The sequence below is a fragment of the Boleophthalmus pectinirostris genome, unplaced genomic scaffold, assembly GCF_026225935.1.
Source record: "Boleophthalmus pectinirostris isolate CB_2022bp ecotype Guang Dong unplaced genomic scaffold, ASM2622593v1 HiC_scaffold_3, whole genome shotgun sequence".
Classification (NCBI taxonomy): domain Eukaryota; kingdom Metazoa; phylum Chordata; class Actinopteri; order Gobiiformes; family Gobiidae; genus Boleophthalmus; species Boleophthalmus pectinirostris.
In genome coordinates, this window is record NW_026571299.1 from 25,816,976 (window position 1) to 25,835,957 (window position 18,982).

Below are 18,982 nucleotides of genomic sequence, written 5' to 3' on the forward strand. Positions count from 1 at the left end.
TGGTGGCACACTCAGCCCAGATCAGATCTGTGGATAGGTGAGCCTGATGGATGACAGCATGATATATTACTTACTTATTGTGAACATTGCCTGCAGAGTAATAAAATTGCCATGTAAACCATAAGGTTGCAGAAAAGTTATATAGTGTATCAAAAAATACAGGGTAAATTGGAAATGAGCAAAATACCTGTAATGGAATACATGCAGGGTAAATGCAGGATGAGTTCAACAACATCATACTGTAGAGCATTTTCTGCAGAGCAATAACATCATCATGGAGACTAGGTAGCAGAAAACATACATAGTGCAACTTGGAAACTGGAAGTTGGCTAATATTTCACAAAATCATTTCAGACAGTTTAATCAGATGGCACTGCTTTATTTCAGGATAGAAGAAGTGAGAAATCTCATAGATTTGAACAGTCCAAACCAGACTTACTAAGTGCTTTCCATCAAATGCATGGCTTTGCTCAATTCTGATTTACAGCAAAAAGACAAACGTTTCAGTTAAGAGGTATTTATATTTTTGTTAAAGCAACACTATGTAGATTAGTAGATTAGGTCCTTACTTATTTTAGTTGTGGTGAAATAAAAAAAAAAAAGTAGCTTTATGTCTCATAAATATAAGGAGATTGGATCTGTATCATGACACAAAAACAGAAATATTTGAGATAATTTGCTGAGTTTTGATTTGTGGAAATGCAATCTAAAAAGTGACATAGTTTTGCTTTAACATGTACACAAATGAAAAGTGTGAAACATTAAACACAAGCAACTATTTGAGCCAGGAAAAGGCTTAATGCATACTTACATATGAAGTGATATCTTCAATAAGGTTTGTGGAAATGTAGCTGAAACGTTAAGTAAATTTTCTTTAACTTGTATGCATAAAATAATGTAAATAGATGAAGAACTTGCACTAGACAGTGAAACATGCCATATTAGCAGGTCACTGATCCAGGAAAAGGCTTACTGCATAATTACATTGAAGTGATGGTAAACAAGGTTTGTGGAAATGCCCCAAAAGTTACATAATGTAGTTTTAACTCGTACACAAAAAATAGGTGAAATAATCATTATATATTGTTACAAATGCTTTTGTGAGTAGGTGTGCAGTGGCAGTGGACAGAATAAAGCCATATTCTTATTTTGACATTATTTTAAACTAATCTCCGTCGCTTGGAGTCCCGTTCCATCGCTTCGCCTGGTGCAGAGGCGGAGGAGGCGCCCAGAGGAGAAACCTGGTTCAAAATGGAGTCATCGGAAGCCTGACCAAAGAGAGCCAAGAGCAGAGCCACACCAAAGCCTGTGGCACGCTCCCCCTGAGAACAGATGAGGAAAACAAGAGAAATAAAACACAATGAGGATTAGATTACAGTGTCAAATCATGAGTTTCAGGCTATGGCCACAGTCCTCGACAGTCATAGCAATTAAAGGTGCGCTATTTAACTTTTTGGTTCTGGGCTTCATCACCTGCTTGTTTCTATGGATATACCATTGCTCTGCCTGGAATGTTCCACAATATGACATTAAACAGCTCTACCTTACATTTATTAAAATACAGGTGCTTTTTCAACTCACAAATACCTAGAAAAACAGCCATTCTGACTGTGAGTGAGGTCACCTCTCCACAGATCTGACCTGTAACTTGGTCTGGTTTGGTCTCCATAATGATAGAAAAGGTTTAATGCCATACTGTGAAACATTCTAGATAAAGCAATAACATATCCATGGAAGTATTTCGCTCTACTGGAAAAGTTACACAGTGCACCTTAAAGCAATTCAAACCTAATTATTCTGTCTTTTGAATAGGGAAAGACCCTCTATGTGTCTTCACAAAGTCCTTTAAATCAGGAAGGAACTGTTTGTCTGAAACCAATGAATCTTTCAGTTCTGGTGCAAAGTGAAACAATGCAAGCAGACTTAAGTGTAATTAACAGAGTGTAATTACTTAAGGCTTATTGTATATCCAAAAAATAACCAAAAATTTCCCAGAGAATTTCTACAAACAATGTACACCCTTATTAATCAATTCCCCTATCCCATAAATCTATTGTTCCTTCCTGTTGTTCATGTATCGAACAAAAAGCTGATATAGTATCATGACAAGCTCCATGTACATTTAACCCAAATGGAAAATTATTTTTGTTACAGCAGAGTAGAGGCTATCTATACAAAAATATATATATAAAAAAAGTGTGACTGAAAAAAATTATGGCTGAGCAGTACAGTCTTTTTTATTTCTTCCAGGAAATGTGTGAACAGTAACTGGATCAACAGCTCAGTTCAGCTTATCACATGGTAAGTACCAAGTAATCACATGACATTTATATCACTAGTTGCTGGGCACAGAACATTTCTATATCAGGGCTGCTCTCCTGTCCACACGCCTTCATCAGACTCATGACGCTTTAAGTACTAATATACCTTACACAAAGATTGAGATTTAAGTGTAGGTAGGTCCCATTGATTGAGATGCATTATCTTTTCTTCCACACTTCCAGAATCCTTTATGTTAGGAGCATGATTAAAAACACCGGCAATGCTCTACTTAGGTGATGCATCTCAACTTTACAGAAAGCAGCTACTGTTCTTAGCGTCATTAGAATAAAAAATCCTTTATTGAAAACTCACGGCGTGCACAGGTGAAGCAATGTCGATGTGGACCCAGACTCCAGACCAGTCGAAGCCGAGGTGGGACGCGATGAAAAGACCAGCACAGGAGCTCTGAGCATTCTCTCGATCCTGATAAAGACAGATAAACAATATACAGTATACAATAATTCAGTTATTATTCACACATTATCTAGCTCTAACAAACAAATTTTCAAGCTTTTATTTAAAAGAGCTGTATCAGATTTTTTCTATGACCTAAAATTAAGTTTATAATCACAAAAGACTAATGTCTACAGTTAGAATTGGTCAATAATCTCAGCTACTTTTGCAAGTGACTTATGTTCCAATTTTATATTTACAAACAATACACATTTGAGCTCAAGTAAATGTTTCATACTACTTAGACAGAAAGAGGATCCAAAAAATATTAAGGCAAAGTAACCACATCCTTTAGTGTTTCATTGGAAGGAGGAAAGAGGATGGCAAAATGTTGATTGCTAATGCACTTTCCCCATCAGTTTAGTTGGGGAAAAAAATGTTACTTTATTCTATTAAAAAGCAAAAATTGACTTTCAATTTGAATTTCCTGAACTTAAAAAAATACAGGCATTTAATCATGTCCCGTTTATTACAAAACTTCTTCCTCCAAAGCAGCCCCTTTTACAATCTAAAATTAAACATTTTTATCTTTTAAATAATTTGAACAGGTCATGCACACCTTTTAACTGGAACCAAAAAATGTGAACCTCAATGTTGCACTGGCTTCCAATTTGTTTTTAAGATTGTACTGTTTGTTTTTAAAGCTTTGAATGGAGTTGTGTGGTCCTCTGGGTCTTTTATTTATTTTTCTTATTCACCGCTTTTTTATGATTTTCATTCTTTTGCTTTTATTTAATTTTTACTGGTTTTATTGTTGTAGGACTGGTATGATCACAGTTTTAGCATTTTACCTTTTGATGTCTGTGCAGAATTTTGGAAACAGCTTTATTTGTGAAATGTGCTATATAAATAAAGTTGATAATTGACATGGCTATATTAATTCGAAATCGAATTCATATCTGATTAAGTAAATGACATGCACACCACAAAATTTGATTTGAGTCATCAGAGGGACCACAATCAGAAAGAAATGATCAGAAAGAAATTGCTGTTAACATGTGATTTTAATAAACTTATAATGTCAGAAAATCTGGTAATAATTGGATTCTGAATGCACATGTAATCGTAGACAATGAGAAATGACTAAATCTTGTCAGTTCTGAATGAATTACACCGCCCTAACTACACTCTACTCTTTATGAACAACTCCACTTGAACTCACCGCGACTGAGTTCTTCATGTCGGCCATTGCGGAGGTGAATTCGCTGAAATGCATTTCGGGACAGTAGACCAGAGGATGGGCCAGATCTCCACTGCTGCGACCAGCCCGGACACACGCTGCCTCCCATTGGTCACTGTTGGTCATTACAGCAGCATGGTACTTCCCCGTGGAGATGCCCTGCAGGAGATATACAAGTGGCAAGTCTTTCATTGATGAATGCTGGTCCAAACAGACAAAAGGTGCAACTCAGATTCAAGGCTTTTACTGACAACAAGAGAAAGATTATAAAAGATTATAGTAAGTAGGAATATACAGAAGGCCAGTTTCATGCAATTTGGAAAGGGGACAAAAAACATCAGTACTAAGTAGGCAATTGATCACAATCAAATAAAAATTGCAATTTGAATGATTGGTGTTTTTAAATGGTTTGGGGAAAAAAAGTATAAAAGAACTAGAAAAGCACTCAGAGAGCGCAGACCTCCGCCAAGGACTACCTCCATTTTTTATATAAATTGCGATAAAATCAGTCTTCTGGATCAGATCCGGATCAGCCTTTGAAATATGAAAGAGGATCCCATTGTCCATCCCTGAGTCAAATTTCATGGGGTTTGGTCAATAATTAACCGAAATATTGAGAAACAAAATTTTTGGCCCCATTTACCACAATGTTAACTAAAATTTCAAAGTGATCCAGAATCCAGGATTTATTCCGGATCACCCCCAAAATGAAATCAGTTCTTCCTTTTCACATTTCCAACAAATCCTGAAAATTTCATCAAAATCGGTCCATAACTTTTTGAGTTATGTTGCTAAAAGACAAACAAACAAACAGACAAACGCCGGCAAAAACATAACCTCCTTGGCGGAGGTAAAAAAGTCCAAAGATTGATTAAACTAATTATATGGAGCTTGTGATCAATAGGAGCATCTGTGGTCATGTTTAGGGGGTTGATATTCAAAATAAAAGATGTGACTAATTACTAGCTTGTGACTGTAATGTTATATAAGCGTAAATCAACTGTTCTATTGGGGTTCAGTAGAATATTTTTGTTTACCTAACATTTTAAGATGCTAAATACTAAACTTAGGGTCACTACTGATAAATACTTTTATGACACTGTGTGAGAATACTTTTGAATAAACACTATCGAGTTGTCCCACAGCTCTTGTGTTTACTTTTTAACATTGTTTTGGCGTCTGAATCTGGATGTTTGGGTTTTTAATATTTGATTGGCATTTGATCCTGAGCTCTATACTCCAGAAGTTCAGATAACTAGTTCAAAATCTGCTTACCTACAAGTATTACAAGATTAGTTGAATATGTTTCTCCATTCTCTTCCAGACTCACCTGGGCCCCTGTGAGTGTGGCCATGTCCAGGATGATGTCAGCGGAGAGGTCTTTACAGGCGTACACCACTCCATCAGCGAGCACCAGCCGCCCCTCTGCATCTGTGTTATTAATCTCCACTGTCCTTTGCAAACCACAACACAACATTGTTCATGTATTCAAGATTATTTAAATACTTAACGATGTGAAACTAAGCCTTACTTTCCAGAGTAGAGAGTGTGGATGTCATCAGGGCGAGTGGCTGTGGGTCCGACTGAATTCTCCGCAAGGCAAAACACAGCATGGAGATTATCCTTAAATCCCTAAAAGAAAAAACAGTCAAGACAGATAAATATATATCAATATCCAAACTGAAATGATACAGTAAAATAGGTGTAAATTAAAAATGTGTGTCTGACCCGTTTGATTGTGGCTTTGAAAGCTCCCAGGATAGCAGCAGCTCCACCACAGTCTCTCTTCATCCCTGGCATTGTGGTCTAAAAAACATTTAAAAAAAAATAATGTATAGTGTGTGGAATACTATCAGCAGGTGCATCTAAATACAATTGCAGTGGTTTCTTTGTTGTTTCTCTGTGTTTAGTACATTGGTGGGTACTTACTTTTCCCTTGATGCTGAGTCCTCCGGTGTCGTAAACTATTCCTTTTCCAACCCACGCAATGGTCTGCGTGGCGCCCTCTGGTGTGTGGCTCAGGATGGCTAAAGCTGGAGGGTGCTCCGCTGCTTTACCCACTCCATAGATCCCTGAGAAAAGAACACATATGCTACTGTTATTACATAGGACTAGAGCTAGAGCGATGGGTTCATGAATGCTGAAAGCGTGAGTGATGCGATTGGTGGCAAACTCCAAACTGAATACAGATTACATGAGTATGGCAAATCCAAGCAGAACTGCACCCATTTTCAGAACATTTTTAGCTGAGGATTCAAACCCACAAAACTGTATTATTATTTATTTATTTATTTATTTATTTATAATGGGAGCACTTACCTCCAAACCCTTTTTGTTTTAATTCCTCTCCTCGAATGATCACTGGGGTAATTCCAAGTTCGGTGCCAACAGCTTTGATTTCCTGGAAAGAATAATACAATTGCTGTTCATGTTTTGTAAAATACAATAACACTAAAATAAATATTTGATTTCTTCTAAATTAATTTACTCCAAAGAAAATGTGAAACCTACATCCAAAAAGTGGTCTGTATTCATCTCATTGCATGGAGTGTCAACGATTCGAGCAGCCAATCGGACTCCATCAGCAGCGTTGGACAAACACTGAAGACAAAAATATAAAACTTATGTACAGTTTAGGTTTTTGTTTTATTTATTTACTGACCTCCATTAGCGTGACTACTGCGAAGTAAAGATTATATGAATAAAGATTTCAAATTAGGGGAATAAGATTAATTGCAATTGAACGGAAAAATAATTTGACTCAGCGCAAAGGCTGCAAGTACCATCATTTTCTTCACAAATAGCACAATATCCTGTCTTATTCTGCTTGAAAACAGCTCTGAACAAACAACTTCTGAAATGTATCAGTTGTCAGTGTCTCCCCAATTTACACCAGAGTGTAACAGCGCGTATGCACAGGTATGGCTTTCCATTTTAACCAGTCTGACAATTTACACCAGCAGTGTCATACGGTCATCATTACACTACGTGCTACTCAAAATAGGTTAGAGTTCTAATTTTGCAGTGTCAACGAAGCATCTCCGGGCTTTTTAGCAGGGGAAAGACAGGAAATGGGCATGTGGTGTCAAAATAAACTTCCGATAACCTCTGAAAATACATTCTCTAAAACCACTACAGACAACCAAAGTTAAATGGTGAGTAGTTTAATTAATGTGAGCACCACCGATACGGCTTGTTATTGCTGCAAAGCATCATCTCTATTTTCTCTCTATTGGCAGCTTTTTTTTATTGTGATTTAAAACATAATTCATCCAATCAAATATGAACACATGAGCCATGTAAAAAATTTTGTGCTTAAATGTGAGAATATGCAAAGGCACAGGAGCAGCTCTGTTGCCTACTTTTAAAGTACATGCGTCCGCATCTGCAGCTCTGCCTACGTTATGTGCTGCTGACACTCCTGGTGTAAATTCTGGGTCAGTTCATTCTCTTTGTGTCTATTCTTCAGGCCATGTTTGAAATGTGAACCTTGAACAGAATCCTAATACACATTTTTCCTAAATCTCACCTCCAGCTCATTGGGCTCCAGAGGGCTGCTGTCTGCTCCGACGATCATGAACTCCACAGTGACGCGTTTCTTCTCGGTTCGTCTTGAGGCTGAAGAGCGACGAGAGAAAACCGGGAATGCTCTGGAGATGGCACAGGCAGAGGCAAAGACGTCCGAGCGCTCACACACCATCTACCAGGCACAAATGAGTCATTACATCACATGGGCAAGTCACAAATGTAGTTTTTATTCAGCTAAAATAATTCTCTATGGCCAATTGAAACTTAAAATCTTAAAAAAAAAGATTAAATAGTATATAGTACATAGTATAGAAAAGGGAGTCAATTAGAATTTCCAGTTGACAGGATTACCCAGATGTGGGTTGTTTTGTGCACTGTCTACTTCTGCCTTCATTAAATCAGATAGAAGATTTTTAAAAAGCCACAACAACAAAGGAACCAGACTCTAAAACCAACTACAGATGGCAGTATGTGAACTAGATAACATGACAAATATTTCAGCTATATTTAAACCAAACTTAACATCATTTAATAAGTGACTACAGCTAAAAGTAAAAGAAAATTGAGACAAACTGAAAATATTTTATATAAAAAAATTTGGCTTGGATAGATTTAGGTTACTTGTCTGTATTGCGTGACACGGTCAACCTCCAGCGCACAACTGGAGGACCCACTCAGCAAAATACTGAGTTTTAGTGTTTACTGCACTCAGCAAAATACTGAGGCAGACTGTTTTAACATAATAAATGAACAAATGTCTTGTTGAAATGCAACAATAATAAACCAATAACTATTTTTTTTACTCCATGCGACAAAAAGTCTGTGGTTTTCCTTTATTAATTGCAATGTTTCTTTTCACAATTATAAGCCAAGTCACATAAACATCTGGAATTGTGATATTACCGTATGTGGGAATTTTTAACCAGCTTAACGTCAAAATGTGTTAATGTTGCCATAAAATAATGGACAAGATATTGTACCAGATATTGTTAAAAAAGGGTCAACTTTGCTAAGCTACACCTGTAGTTCCAAAATGCAGTGCTACAATGACAGCAAAAATATGATATACTACATTCTGAAGCCAAAACTGTAAATTTAAACTTTATTGATTAGAAATTATGTCAAAATTGCATCTAGTCCCATTCTTGTGGACCCAGTCTTGTAGAGATGGAAAGAGACACAATTCCCCATAAATAAAATCACTTTCAGACACGTGCTGTTATTGTTACTGACCACGATGCAGCGGTTGTTTCCTCCGGGCAGACATGAGCGGACGAGGCGGGCAACAAAGTGAGCGGCCGAGGGGCTGTTATGACGACTGACCCGAGCGGGAAGTGAAGCGACCGTTGCCATGTTCAGGTACAAAGGGCAGCTGTCTGTGGGGTTCGGGTTCAGCGCAGAGAGAGCTGCCTGCCAGATCTGAAATAACACAGAGAAAGGATGATTACCTTTATACTTTCAAGTCTAGAAATCTTTAGACACTGACCCTAGGCCTGTCACAATTAATACTATTAACTTACTGCTAAAATAATTTTCCTCTGGGGGGTGGGGGTGGTATTCAATATTTATAAAAGGTAAATTTTTTTGTTACGTTGTGTTTCGCTATTTTGGGTTGTAGGATTGAAAAACTAACTTCTGTGACTCATAGATACTATCTTTATTCTGCCATTTATTTATTTATTGCAGGTCATGTTTTTAACCATGTTTTTAACCATTTAGAATATTTTGGGGGTAATCTAGCTTCAGGGTTTTTGCATCAATGGCAAAAATTTCTTTCAATATTATCGTTTATTGTATGTTTGAAAATTGTTATGACAGGCCAAGCTTTGTCTTTTATATCAATGTCAACATAACTTTCACCTGTATGATCTCAGGGAGATAGAGAAGTTTTATACCATACTGAGGAATATTATTGCCTAAGTAACAACATTTCCATGGAAAAAGCAGGAGGTCCTCCCCCAGGGTGCAGACTTGTGGAGATACAATCTGCATCTCTGACACAAAATTTCTTTTGAAAATGTATCTCTGCCTCTGCCTGCTCACTTTGCATTTAATAGGTTCCTATTTCTACTTGAGCTAACAGAAATTTAAGCAAATGGTGTATCTTTAAGAACCTTACTAATCTTTCCTGTATAAATTTGCAATGAGTTGTGAAAAATGTGGTAGAGGAGGCAAATACTACCATTAGCTGCATGCATTTGCTCATAATGTATACTTATTACTGAACGCTGTTTCTTTTTAAGACCTGTTATGTCTAAAGTAACAGCAGTGGTTGAACAGGTGCACTGGGTAATCATTAGTAGAGTATTACAGAGTAGGACTTTGCGTGAGCGTCTTCAGGCTCTTAATAGTTCCTGTTGCACAACCTGTCAGAGACTTTGCACTATCTGGATTATCATTACAGTGCAGAAATCAGGAAACCAAGATCTTTTTAAATGGAACAGAGTGCATCATAGATTAAACCAAGACTCAAACGGACTAAACCAAGATTTTGTAGCGCAGGACTGACTGTAGGTTATGTGTATATTTATACAATTTAATAGCATAACATTCTACAAAGTTATTTAGTTTAGCAATCAGATATTGTATTCAAAACAATTTAGTCACTTTCCTGCTATACAAATAATAATGAATGAATCAGTATGTTGACAAATTCATGAAATACTGCATACTTCAGCATAGACAAGAAAGAAGCAATAAATTGCACAAGGTTTCCTAAATTTTACTGTATTATTCTTCGATTTTACTATGCACGCGTGCCTAATATTTTGTATTATATTTTAGTTGTATATCTATCGTTACATCGGTTTGTTGCACCAAATCACCAAATCAAATTTTTTGTTCACTGTCATGTATCTATGTTCACTGTCAATAATAACTTAGCTACGTTATACTACAAGTTATGCTATTTTGTGTGCAAATAGCACAAGTAGTAGCTACATTTGGTATAGATCATCTTTTCCTGTGTAAGATTAATTAACGGATACACGGTACCTGTTAAATTAGATAAATAAATATGGTAGACGTAATGTTTAGCCACGTTGCTAACTAATCAATAATCATGCTTACGAATACGCATAACTAAGCACAAGCCAAATTGCGAATGAATAAATAATAAATATTGGTGTTTTTGGCTGAAGATAGTTAGCATTAGCCGTGTGACAGTCTTTAGCACGGTACCTCTTTGCTGACCACGGGCTGGAGCTTCCCTTTCATTTGACTCCAGTTGACTTGCTGCAGATTAGCCTGGGTTCCGAGCACCAAAACCGGGCGATTTTGTGGCTCGGAGTCGCCGGCAGAAGCCTTAAACTCCAGCACCACGTTCGCCATTTTGTGTGAGCGGAGAGATTTGGGTAAAACGAAAGAGAAAAGCACTGGTTTTTACGGTGCACTATTTAGGAACACGCTGCAGACTGACCCGGCGCAACCGGGAAGTGGACAAAACTACTGCTTATGGAAAAGGAAAAGTCTGTAGCGCAAAAGGTTAGAGCGCCACCTTTTGTTTCTTATTTATATATTTTTATATTTGGAGTAATGGGGAGTGGTCTCCATACACATATAGTATATATTGTATATATAATGTATATGCTTTTTGTATATATAGTCTATGGCCTCTACACAGAGTGGCAGATACCCCAGGGGGAACTTTTAACTTTTAGAATATATTACAACATAATTTAATAAATACATCTTATTTAATTAAAATTAAGATATTTATTTATTGAATGTGAAAGATTTAACGAGTTTGGTAACAGTTCACTTGTGTCCTGTTTTAGTCCTGCTTTAGCCCTTGTTTGAGCCCAGTTTAGTCTTGATGTAAACTCAGTTTGGAACAGGACCAAACCAGGACAAGTTTGGACATAGCCATTATCAGGATTAAACCATAAGTAGTAGTCCATATTGTACATAAAAAAATAATAACAAAATCCAAAGACGGTAAAGAATTGAAAACATTTTATCTGTGTACACATTACAAACGACAAAAGATAAAAACAAATTAATAATTGTACAAACTACAGCTTTGTGTTTTCAGAATCACAGTCCAGGCACATCACCATTCATGCACTCTTCTCTATTCAAAAACTTCATTACATCTGTTCCATTTAAATTAATAGTGGTTCAATAAAATCACAATGGTTTCTCGATATTGTGAAACAGCTTATAACAAGTGATTCTCAACTCAAGATGTGGTTGTAGTTTAAGTATCCATGGTCCAGAATTATGACAAGTTAGGATGGTTGCCATAGCAATTAATGATGCAAAACTAAATATTTTTACTGTCCTCAAAATGGCACCATATAACAGGAGCTGAAAACCATGAACGAGAGAATACATTTAAGAATTCCCATGACTTAATCCTGGTTTAGCACTAGTTAGGTCTCAGCTGCTTTAGTCCTGGATCAGTCCTTCACCAAAACTAAGACTAAACCTGGAATGAAACCAGGACTAATTTAGAGTCTAGTAATTTCTAGTCCAGGTCTAATCAAAGTATTTTATACTTGGTCAGAATTGTTTGAGAACCACAAGATACCATGCAATATTACTGATGGCCACAAAATAAATGCCAAAATTAATACTAATAATTTTAACATAAACATAGTACAAAGACAATTCATTAGCTATACTATCATAAAGATGCACTTTGTAACTTTTCTGGTGTAGTATGCCACCAACTTGTTCCCATGGAGATGTTGCTGAGTTGAAAGTTCAAAGGTATGGCATTAAACTTGTGTTTCTCCATGTGTTTCTCTTTGTGCTATAAAAACACTTGCAAAAAAATATATGTTTAATGCTCTTTCTTGGTTTCAAAATTCAGATTAATACAAATTTTAAACCTGATACTATAATAATAAACAAGAGAAAAATTTTTATATTTCTTGACTGGTAAAATGTCACCTATAAGGAAGCTGGTACTCATGAATCCTGTGGAACTTTCTAGATATAAAATAACATCTCCATGGAGAGAAGCAGGTGTAGGAATACCCACGAGAAAAGTTACATTGTGTACCTTTAACTACTTTCTTGCATCTTTGGGTTGTAAACAATTGACTCGACAAAACAAACAGTGGGTAGTGGGTAATAATAGGGTACAGACTGTACTTCAGTCACTGTAGTTTAATCACGCTATATAGCTTTTTTGAATCATTTTCAAGTAAAAGTTCTGGGGTGCTCTCACAAGTTACTGTATTTGGTTATTGGTTTCAAAAGCTTTAGTATATGAAAGTATATGAAATATGATTTTTTTTTCTTTTGCCGTACTTTTTTGTATTTTATAATTAGAAAACTTTGATCTGATTACAGCAATACTAAACACAACTTAACAATCAAAATACTACCATTCTTGATCTTCTTTTTATCAAACACTTATTCTATCACTTCTTCTTATATATATATATATATATATATATATATATATATATATATATATATATATATATATATAGTAAACTTGATGATGTCATACTTCCATATGGGAGCAAGAGACAGTATCCCTACTGAATAATGTACTTTCCCATGAAATATCCAAAAGGTGAATTCACAAATGTTGAACCTGGTCATTTCTATTACTCACTAGACCCAAGAATTCACTGTATTACAACAGAAATCTGAACAATATGAATTTTAGCTGCCCCCATTTGTATTAAATAGCATTGGCCTATAGAACATTGTGATGAAATCTGAAACTCAGCAAGAGAATAAAACTGTAAAATGCATCAAATGGGTGCAATAGTCCTGGATCTTATATTGTTGAAATGGAGAGGCATAGTTGGTTTCTTCAGTCTAAAATATTTGCTTTAAAATAAACTTCTTAACTTCTTTTTGTTCTTGTGCTTTTTACAATACACCTGAGGCTGCACATTACATTTGGATCTGCTATATATGTTTACTTATAAATCCATTTATACTTTTACAGACATCCATAGACACTAAAATATAGGTTCATTAATTATAACATTTCTATATATGTGGAGATTCTCAGTCATCCAGGAAGTCACGAGCAAAACAAGGTTAGCTAAAGTTTGTACATATTAAGAAAATAGAGGCTTGGAAGTTGCATAAGTGTTAATAGCACCTGTTACATAGGTGGTTTATAGAGAAATGTGTTAACATGTAAATACAAAAGTCATTGCTTTTAGAGCCTCACTTCCACTGGACTGGTATGTGTTGGTTCAAAATGGGAGTTTTTACTGGCAAATGAAGGAATTGTTTTATTACTTTGTCATTTCACTGTATGTTATTTAACTGTGTTTTTAACATTTTATGTGACAAATAAATCTATCTGCTTCTAATAGTAATAGTAGCAACAGTAGTAGTAGTAGTAATGCTTGTAGTAGTGTTTGTAGTAGTAGTTATAGAAAGAAATGAGAAATGCATTACAGTAACCTTCGCCCCAAAATCAGTGAATAAGGGACTAAACTTTTAATTTAATTTGAGGTGAGATTTGATTGTGTTCTAAATGATATATTGGAAACAAACAAGCTCATTCGCCATCTGTCACCAAATGTCATGCCATGTTTGACTTGGGCCTGAGGTGCAGTTTGAGGAAGTGGGTCACGGATATGTTCTTCTGTCATAGTAATAATTGAATACAAGTCCTTTCAAATGGGTAACCTGTATAACTTGCCATCCCACTTTTATTATTACTGAGTCAAAACAAACTCAACCACTACCATACACCATACCAATCAGTGGAAAGGCACCCTAGGTATTTCTGCCCTTGTAGTCCATATACAGAACAATAAAGATATATGCCTTAGGTTAAAAACAATATTGTATTGGATAGTAATAGTGTGCTTTTTAAATGTTCATTCATATTAAAAATCTCCACTTTATCACTATAATATGCAACAGGAAAACACTAGTTAAATTGAGGCGGTTAAAATTAGTAAGACTAGTTAGGGAGCTTTCTGATTCTCTTTGACATATCTGACACTTCTCACGTGCAGTGGTTTGTCCTGGGAGCATAGTCTCGGTCAGATCTGCTTGTGCATAAGTTGAAAGGAGTTTTTAGGGTTTTACGTTGTGGTTCAGGTAGCAGCGATGCCACAGTTCTTGAGGATGGGGCTAAAATGGGGTGCATTATTGACCATAGCTTCTCTGGGAGGGAAAGGCTTCATAGTGGAGAGGATCAGAGCCAGACAATCGGCCACATTCTTGTTGGGAGCACAGGCCAGAGCTGGAGTACGACCTAAGAGAAATGGGTTAAAGAAAACATAATTTAATTTAGATAAACAATGACAAACTTAAACAAACTTTGTTCATTATAAACCAAGATATAGATTTAAAGGTTCTATATTACACAAAATTGACTCTTATGAGATTTAAGCCATCTTATAATGCTGTTACCTCATCAAAAACATACCTAGAGTTGTGTTTTGTTTCATTCACACATGTTTGAGTAACCCTTTATTATTAGTCTGTCTACATCTCCAAAGCTTAAAATGCTCTGCTCCACCTTGGGATGTCCTGAAGTAGTAGTTTTTATATTAACAGCTACATTTTACCTTTAGTTCAGTAGAAATGGGCTATTCTACGGCTGAAATCACCCACATGATTGTTGTGAAAGTGTATGGAGTTTAAAAACATTGTAGAGTACTTCCTGTATTACCACGTGACATCACAAGGAGCATTTTTCGTTTGGGGGAAGAAGTCAGTCTAAATATGCAAGGTTTGTGTGTTAATCATGTGTGAATGAAACAAAACACAACTCCAGGTATGATTTGACAAGGAAACAACATAATACCAAAAAATGCCGTAGTATGGGCCCTTTAAAATTAAAGTAATTGTTTAACTTCCTTTTCAAAACTAAAAAATGTAGACTTTTTAAGTAATTTCAAGTATAGACCCATCAGTGTGGGATCAGATACAAGCACTTCCTTTTGAGTACTCACTCAATGCTAGTACTGACACCAGGATTTGTTTATTTGTTCCAATACACAAGTTAATGTCATTCACTTTATAAGATTCATAATATAGTCTTCTTTTTCATTTTAGAATACTTTTTGAGTGCTTGCTTAAAATTGCTGAACAGCAAAAAGATGCAACACTTTAAAGTGGCATTGGTTCTTGTTATCATTATAACACTGATGAGAACAAGCACCAGTATGCACAATCAAAATACGACTTTGAATAAGCTGAAGATGAGGAAAAAACATTGTCAGTCGATAATAGTAGCAAACTGATCTGCCCTTTACTTTAATTGAAAGCTATGGGGATGGGCAGTTTAGAAAGCTACAATGCCACATGAACCCAACGTCAGTGCCATCTTAGTGTCATCTTACCTTCTTCATCGACAGCCATCACAGCTGCTCCTCTGCTCAGTAACACCTGCACCACTGTAGCCAGGCCCTGTCTTGCTGCGATGTGAAGGGGCCTTTAAGAAATTATAATAATTCAATGAACATATGTATGCAATATATTTTTATAACACAAGGGATATTTATAACCTACATTTGTAAAGTATTGTTGGCAGCATTTATGAGAGATGAGTCATTGATTTCTCCCAAAATTAGCAACGCACACATCTCGTGACCCTAAAGAGAGAAAAAAAACTGTATGAATTGATGTAGGATCATTATAAGGAGATTAGGATATTGTTTTCCCACTCAGACTTGTATTTACAGTGATTCATGTATATTTGAGTAGTCCATCCCTGTTTTCACTGCCACAAAATACAACCACTGCCTTTTACTTTGTTGTTCTCCAATTTTATTACCATATCACACTCCATTACATCTTTACATTAGAACTCCTAAAATTACATAAGCATAGTTGATGTTAGTTTGAGGACCACAATGAGTTAAAATCATGTGGCTAATTTGAATAATAATGTAATACAATATTTAATTAGTCAGGATTGTGTAGTTTCACATATACATGCATTTTTTAAGTTGCACCTCATGTTTTAATTTACGATATGGTTAGTTTTAGATAATGGTTTACAGAGATTATCCTGTATTAAGGTTATTGTGTCAGTGGACTGTCCGTGGTTTCATTGTCGTTTGTTGCAATATTTACATACATCACAGTTTAAATGAGTTAGTGTGACAGGCCTAGTGGTCAAGTGTGGTATTGTATGTATAGGGACCTTGCTGCAGGCCAAGTGAAGGGCTGTGTTGTTATTGGAGTCCACCAGAGTCAGATCGGGTTTGGCTTTGTGCAGCAAAAACTCTGAAAACAAGAAATAATCACAGTCATTTTCTTCTTTGTAACCCATGTCCTGGTTTGATCCTGGTTTGCGCAAAGTTTAGTCCTGATGTAGCCTTGTTTTGGTCTTGTTCTATGGTATAATTTTCTTTTAATAGTAAATATATCTATAATTACTGAGTCCATCCATTTGAAACAAAAAAATTCCAGGTACTTTATGTCTGCAAATATGAACTAAGAAGATTTAATAACATAGAAAATTGGGGCAATTATTCAGTTTAATAAAGGGTTTAATTGTTGTGAGCTGAATTACTTTATATCATAAAAGGTTAATATGGGCAATTTTGTGAACCCAGTCCTTAACAAATAATGATATGTTTCATTTGAATTCCAGGGAAATGTAGGATATTAATCTATAAAATAAAATAATATAATATATATATATATATATATATATATATATATATGTATCTTCTATAGAGTTATAATTATTCATTAATATTAATCTGAAATATATGAGATTTAAATTATGTGAATTTCCATTCTATCACAATTCATCTGTAATTTGAATCTTGATTCATTTATTTTAATTTTAAATATTTGGTTAAGATGAACGTAATTTCTAATATAAAAGTGAGATGGTTTCATAGGGTTGACTAGAGCTTTATAATGACGTACCCACAGCCATGGTTTGTCCACTCTCTGCGGCCACCATGAGGGCAGAGCAGCCATTGTGGTCCACAGCGTTGACCTTTGACCCCTGGGATAGCAGCAGGTCCAGTCCTGAGAGGTTTCCTGAATATGCCGCAGCGTGGAGCGGAGTCCTGCAAACACAATATACAGACAATACAGGAATATATTACATGTATATGAATAAGACAGTAATGGCAATAAACCAATTGGATACTGACTAATAATGTATGGACCAAGGCATGAAAGTTGAGACTTACCTTCCTTTTGCATCCTGCAGATTGACACGTTTTAGGCCAATAGTTTAAAATAAGTTTAGCAGCTTCATCATGGCCATTTATTCTACAGTGAGAAGATTTAATAGTTAAAAAGTAAAATAAACAGTATGATAAATATTTTCAAATGCTTTACTTCTTGATAGATAGATCATCACTTTATGGTTTAGTAATGCACAAAAAAGGCAACGGACACCAACAACTGACAATTTAAATTATCAGACTTAAATTTCCTCTCAAGACAATAAAGTTGATCTTATCTTAATCCATTTCAGCAAACTATTTTCCTGCAGGATCTCATTTTACAATACTCACAGTGCACAGTGCAGGGGAGAGAAAGAGTTTCCTTCTTGGTTGCTTTCAAGTTTGTTTTCAAGTAAAATTTGTAAGCACTTTTCACGCCCTGCAGAGGAAAAATATTATTAATAATACTTAGTCTGTTTATAAAGTAAATTTTATTTAAAATGTCATAATAAAATGTAGTCTTTATTGAACTTTAACAGTCTATTTACATACCACCACAATTGAAAGTCTAAATAGACTAAATACTATTGTGAGTTAGTCTAACCGTGGTAGGCTGCCCAGTGAGTCGGCGTGTATCCTCTGAAGTCCAACATGGAGTCCAGGGGGTCAGAGGTTACAGCCGCCTTCAGCAGCAGGTGCAGTAACGGCACGTGGCCACAGGAGGCGGCCAAGTGCAGTGGAGTCCTTCCCTGAGAGTCTCGACATAGAGCAGATGCACCGTGGTCCAACAGAGCAGAGACGCACTCCTCACTGCCCAACATGGACTGAGGAGGGAAACAACTACTTAGGGCAGGGCTGTGACAATAACATTTGAATGGTTATCAACTGTCCACTTTTAAAGCCACCCTGGTTCTGGAAGTACATTTTCCATAAATTTTTCCCAAAGACTTTCTAACAAGTAAAATATTAAGAGTTCAAAGGCATCGCAGAGACCAACAAGCTATTTGGTAACTTTTATCTTGTTGTGGTCAGAGCAAGCTTTCAGCCTTTAAGTATACATTTTTGTTTCAGAAAGTTTATGGGGAAAATGAATGGGAAATGTACAAGCTCAAATAATGCTCTGACTAATATACAGTTGGCAACACATCGCAGTGGGGCAGCAGGGGACATAGTCTACACTTTTAAGATCCAGGTGGGTATACAACTCAATTCAAGTCAGGTCACAATTGAGTCTCAATGCATCTAATTCACATGGCATTACCAGTGAAAAGTAAACTGATTGTTCTACTGATGTTAAAGTACAAGCAGGTGGCGCTAGCATAACATTACCATGCTGTTTTAAGCATTCTTGGACAGTTGTACAAAGTTGTTGAATCCCTTTGTTCTTCTTGTTTTCATATCTGTACTTGGGAAAATATAGTTT

At 36.0% G+C, this 18,982-nt stretch overlaps 2 protein-coding genes across 2 annotated transcripts; both read right to left on the reverse strand.

The window, feature by feature from the left end:
* Positions 1-358: 358 nt before the first annotated feature.
* npepl1 (aminopeptidase like 1) lies at positions 359-10,938 on the reverse strand. Its single transcript, XM_020936956.2, has 12 exons — positions 10,664-10,938; positions 8,717-8,902; positions 7,485-7,655; positions 6,467-6,556; positions 6,275-6,356; positions 5,885-6,027; positions 5,684-5,761; positions 5,487-5,587; positions 5,286-5,409; positions 3,938-4,114; positions 2,635-2,745; positions 359-1,322 (listed from the first exon to the last, which is right to left on the reverse strand). Exons 1-12 carry the CDS (start codon positions 10,811-10,813, stop codon positions 1,161-1,163), a joined length of 1,575 nt encoding a protein of 524 aa, XP_020792615.1. The 5' UTR covers positions 10,814-10,938; the 3' UTR covers positions 359-1,160.
* A 484-nt stretch (positions 10,939-11,422) lies between these two features.
* On the reverse strand, positions 11,423-18,828 carry ankrd52b (ankyrin repeat domain 52b). The gene is given in 9 exon segments (XM_055160837.1): positions 11,423-14,672; positions 15,766-15,857; positions 15,935-16,017; positions 16,572-16,654; positions 17,309-17,454; positions 17,581-17,625; positions 17,627-17,662; positions 17,911-17,998; positions 18,164-18,828. Coding segments are annotated over 9 exon segments (951 nt in total). The 5' UTR covers positions 18,381-18,828; the 3' UTR covers positions 11,423-14,511.
* Positions 18,829-18,982: the final 154 nt, after the last annotated feature.

What these genes read in the sequence shown, in the direction of transcription:
- npepl1 (XM_020936956.2), bottom strand. Translation starts at nt 10,813, where the DNA reads ATGGCGAACGTGGTGCTGGAGTTTAAGGCTTCTGCCGGCGACTCCGAG. An exon ending in AGCCCGTGGTCAGCAAAGAG is followed by an intron (nt 8,903 to 10,663) that starts GTACCGTGCTAA and finishes GTGTTATTTCAG; the next exon opens with ATCTGGCAGGCAGCTCTCTC. An exon ending in TCAAAGCCACAATCAAACGG is followed by an intron (nt 5,588 to 5,683) that starts GTCAGACACACA and finishes TTTTTCTTTTAG; the next exon opens with GGATTTAAGGATAATCTCCA.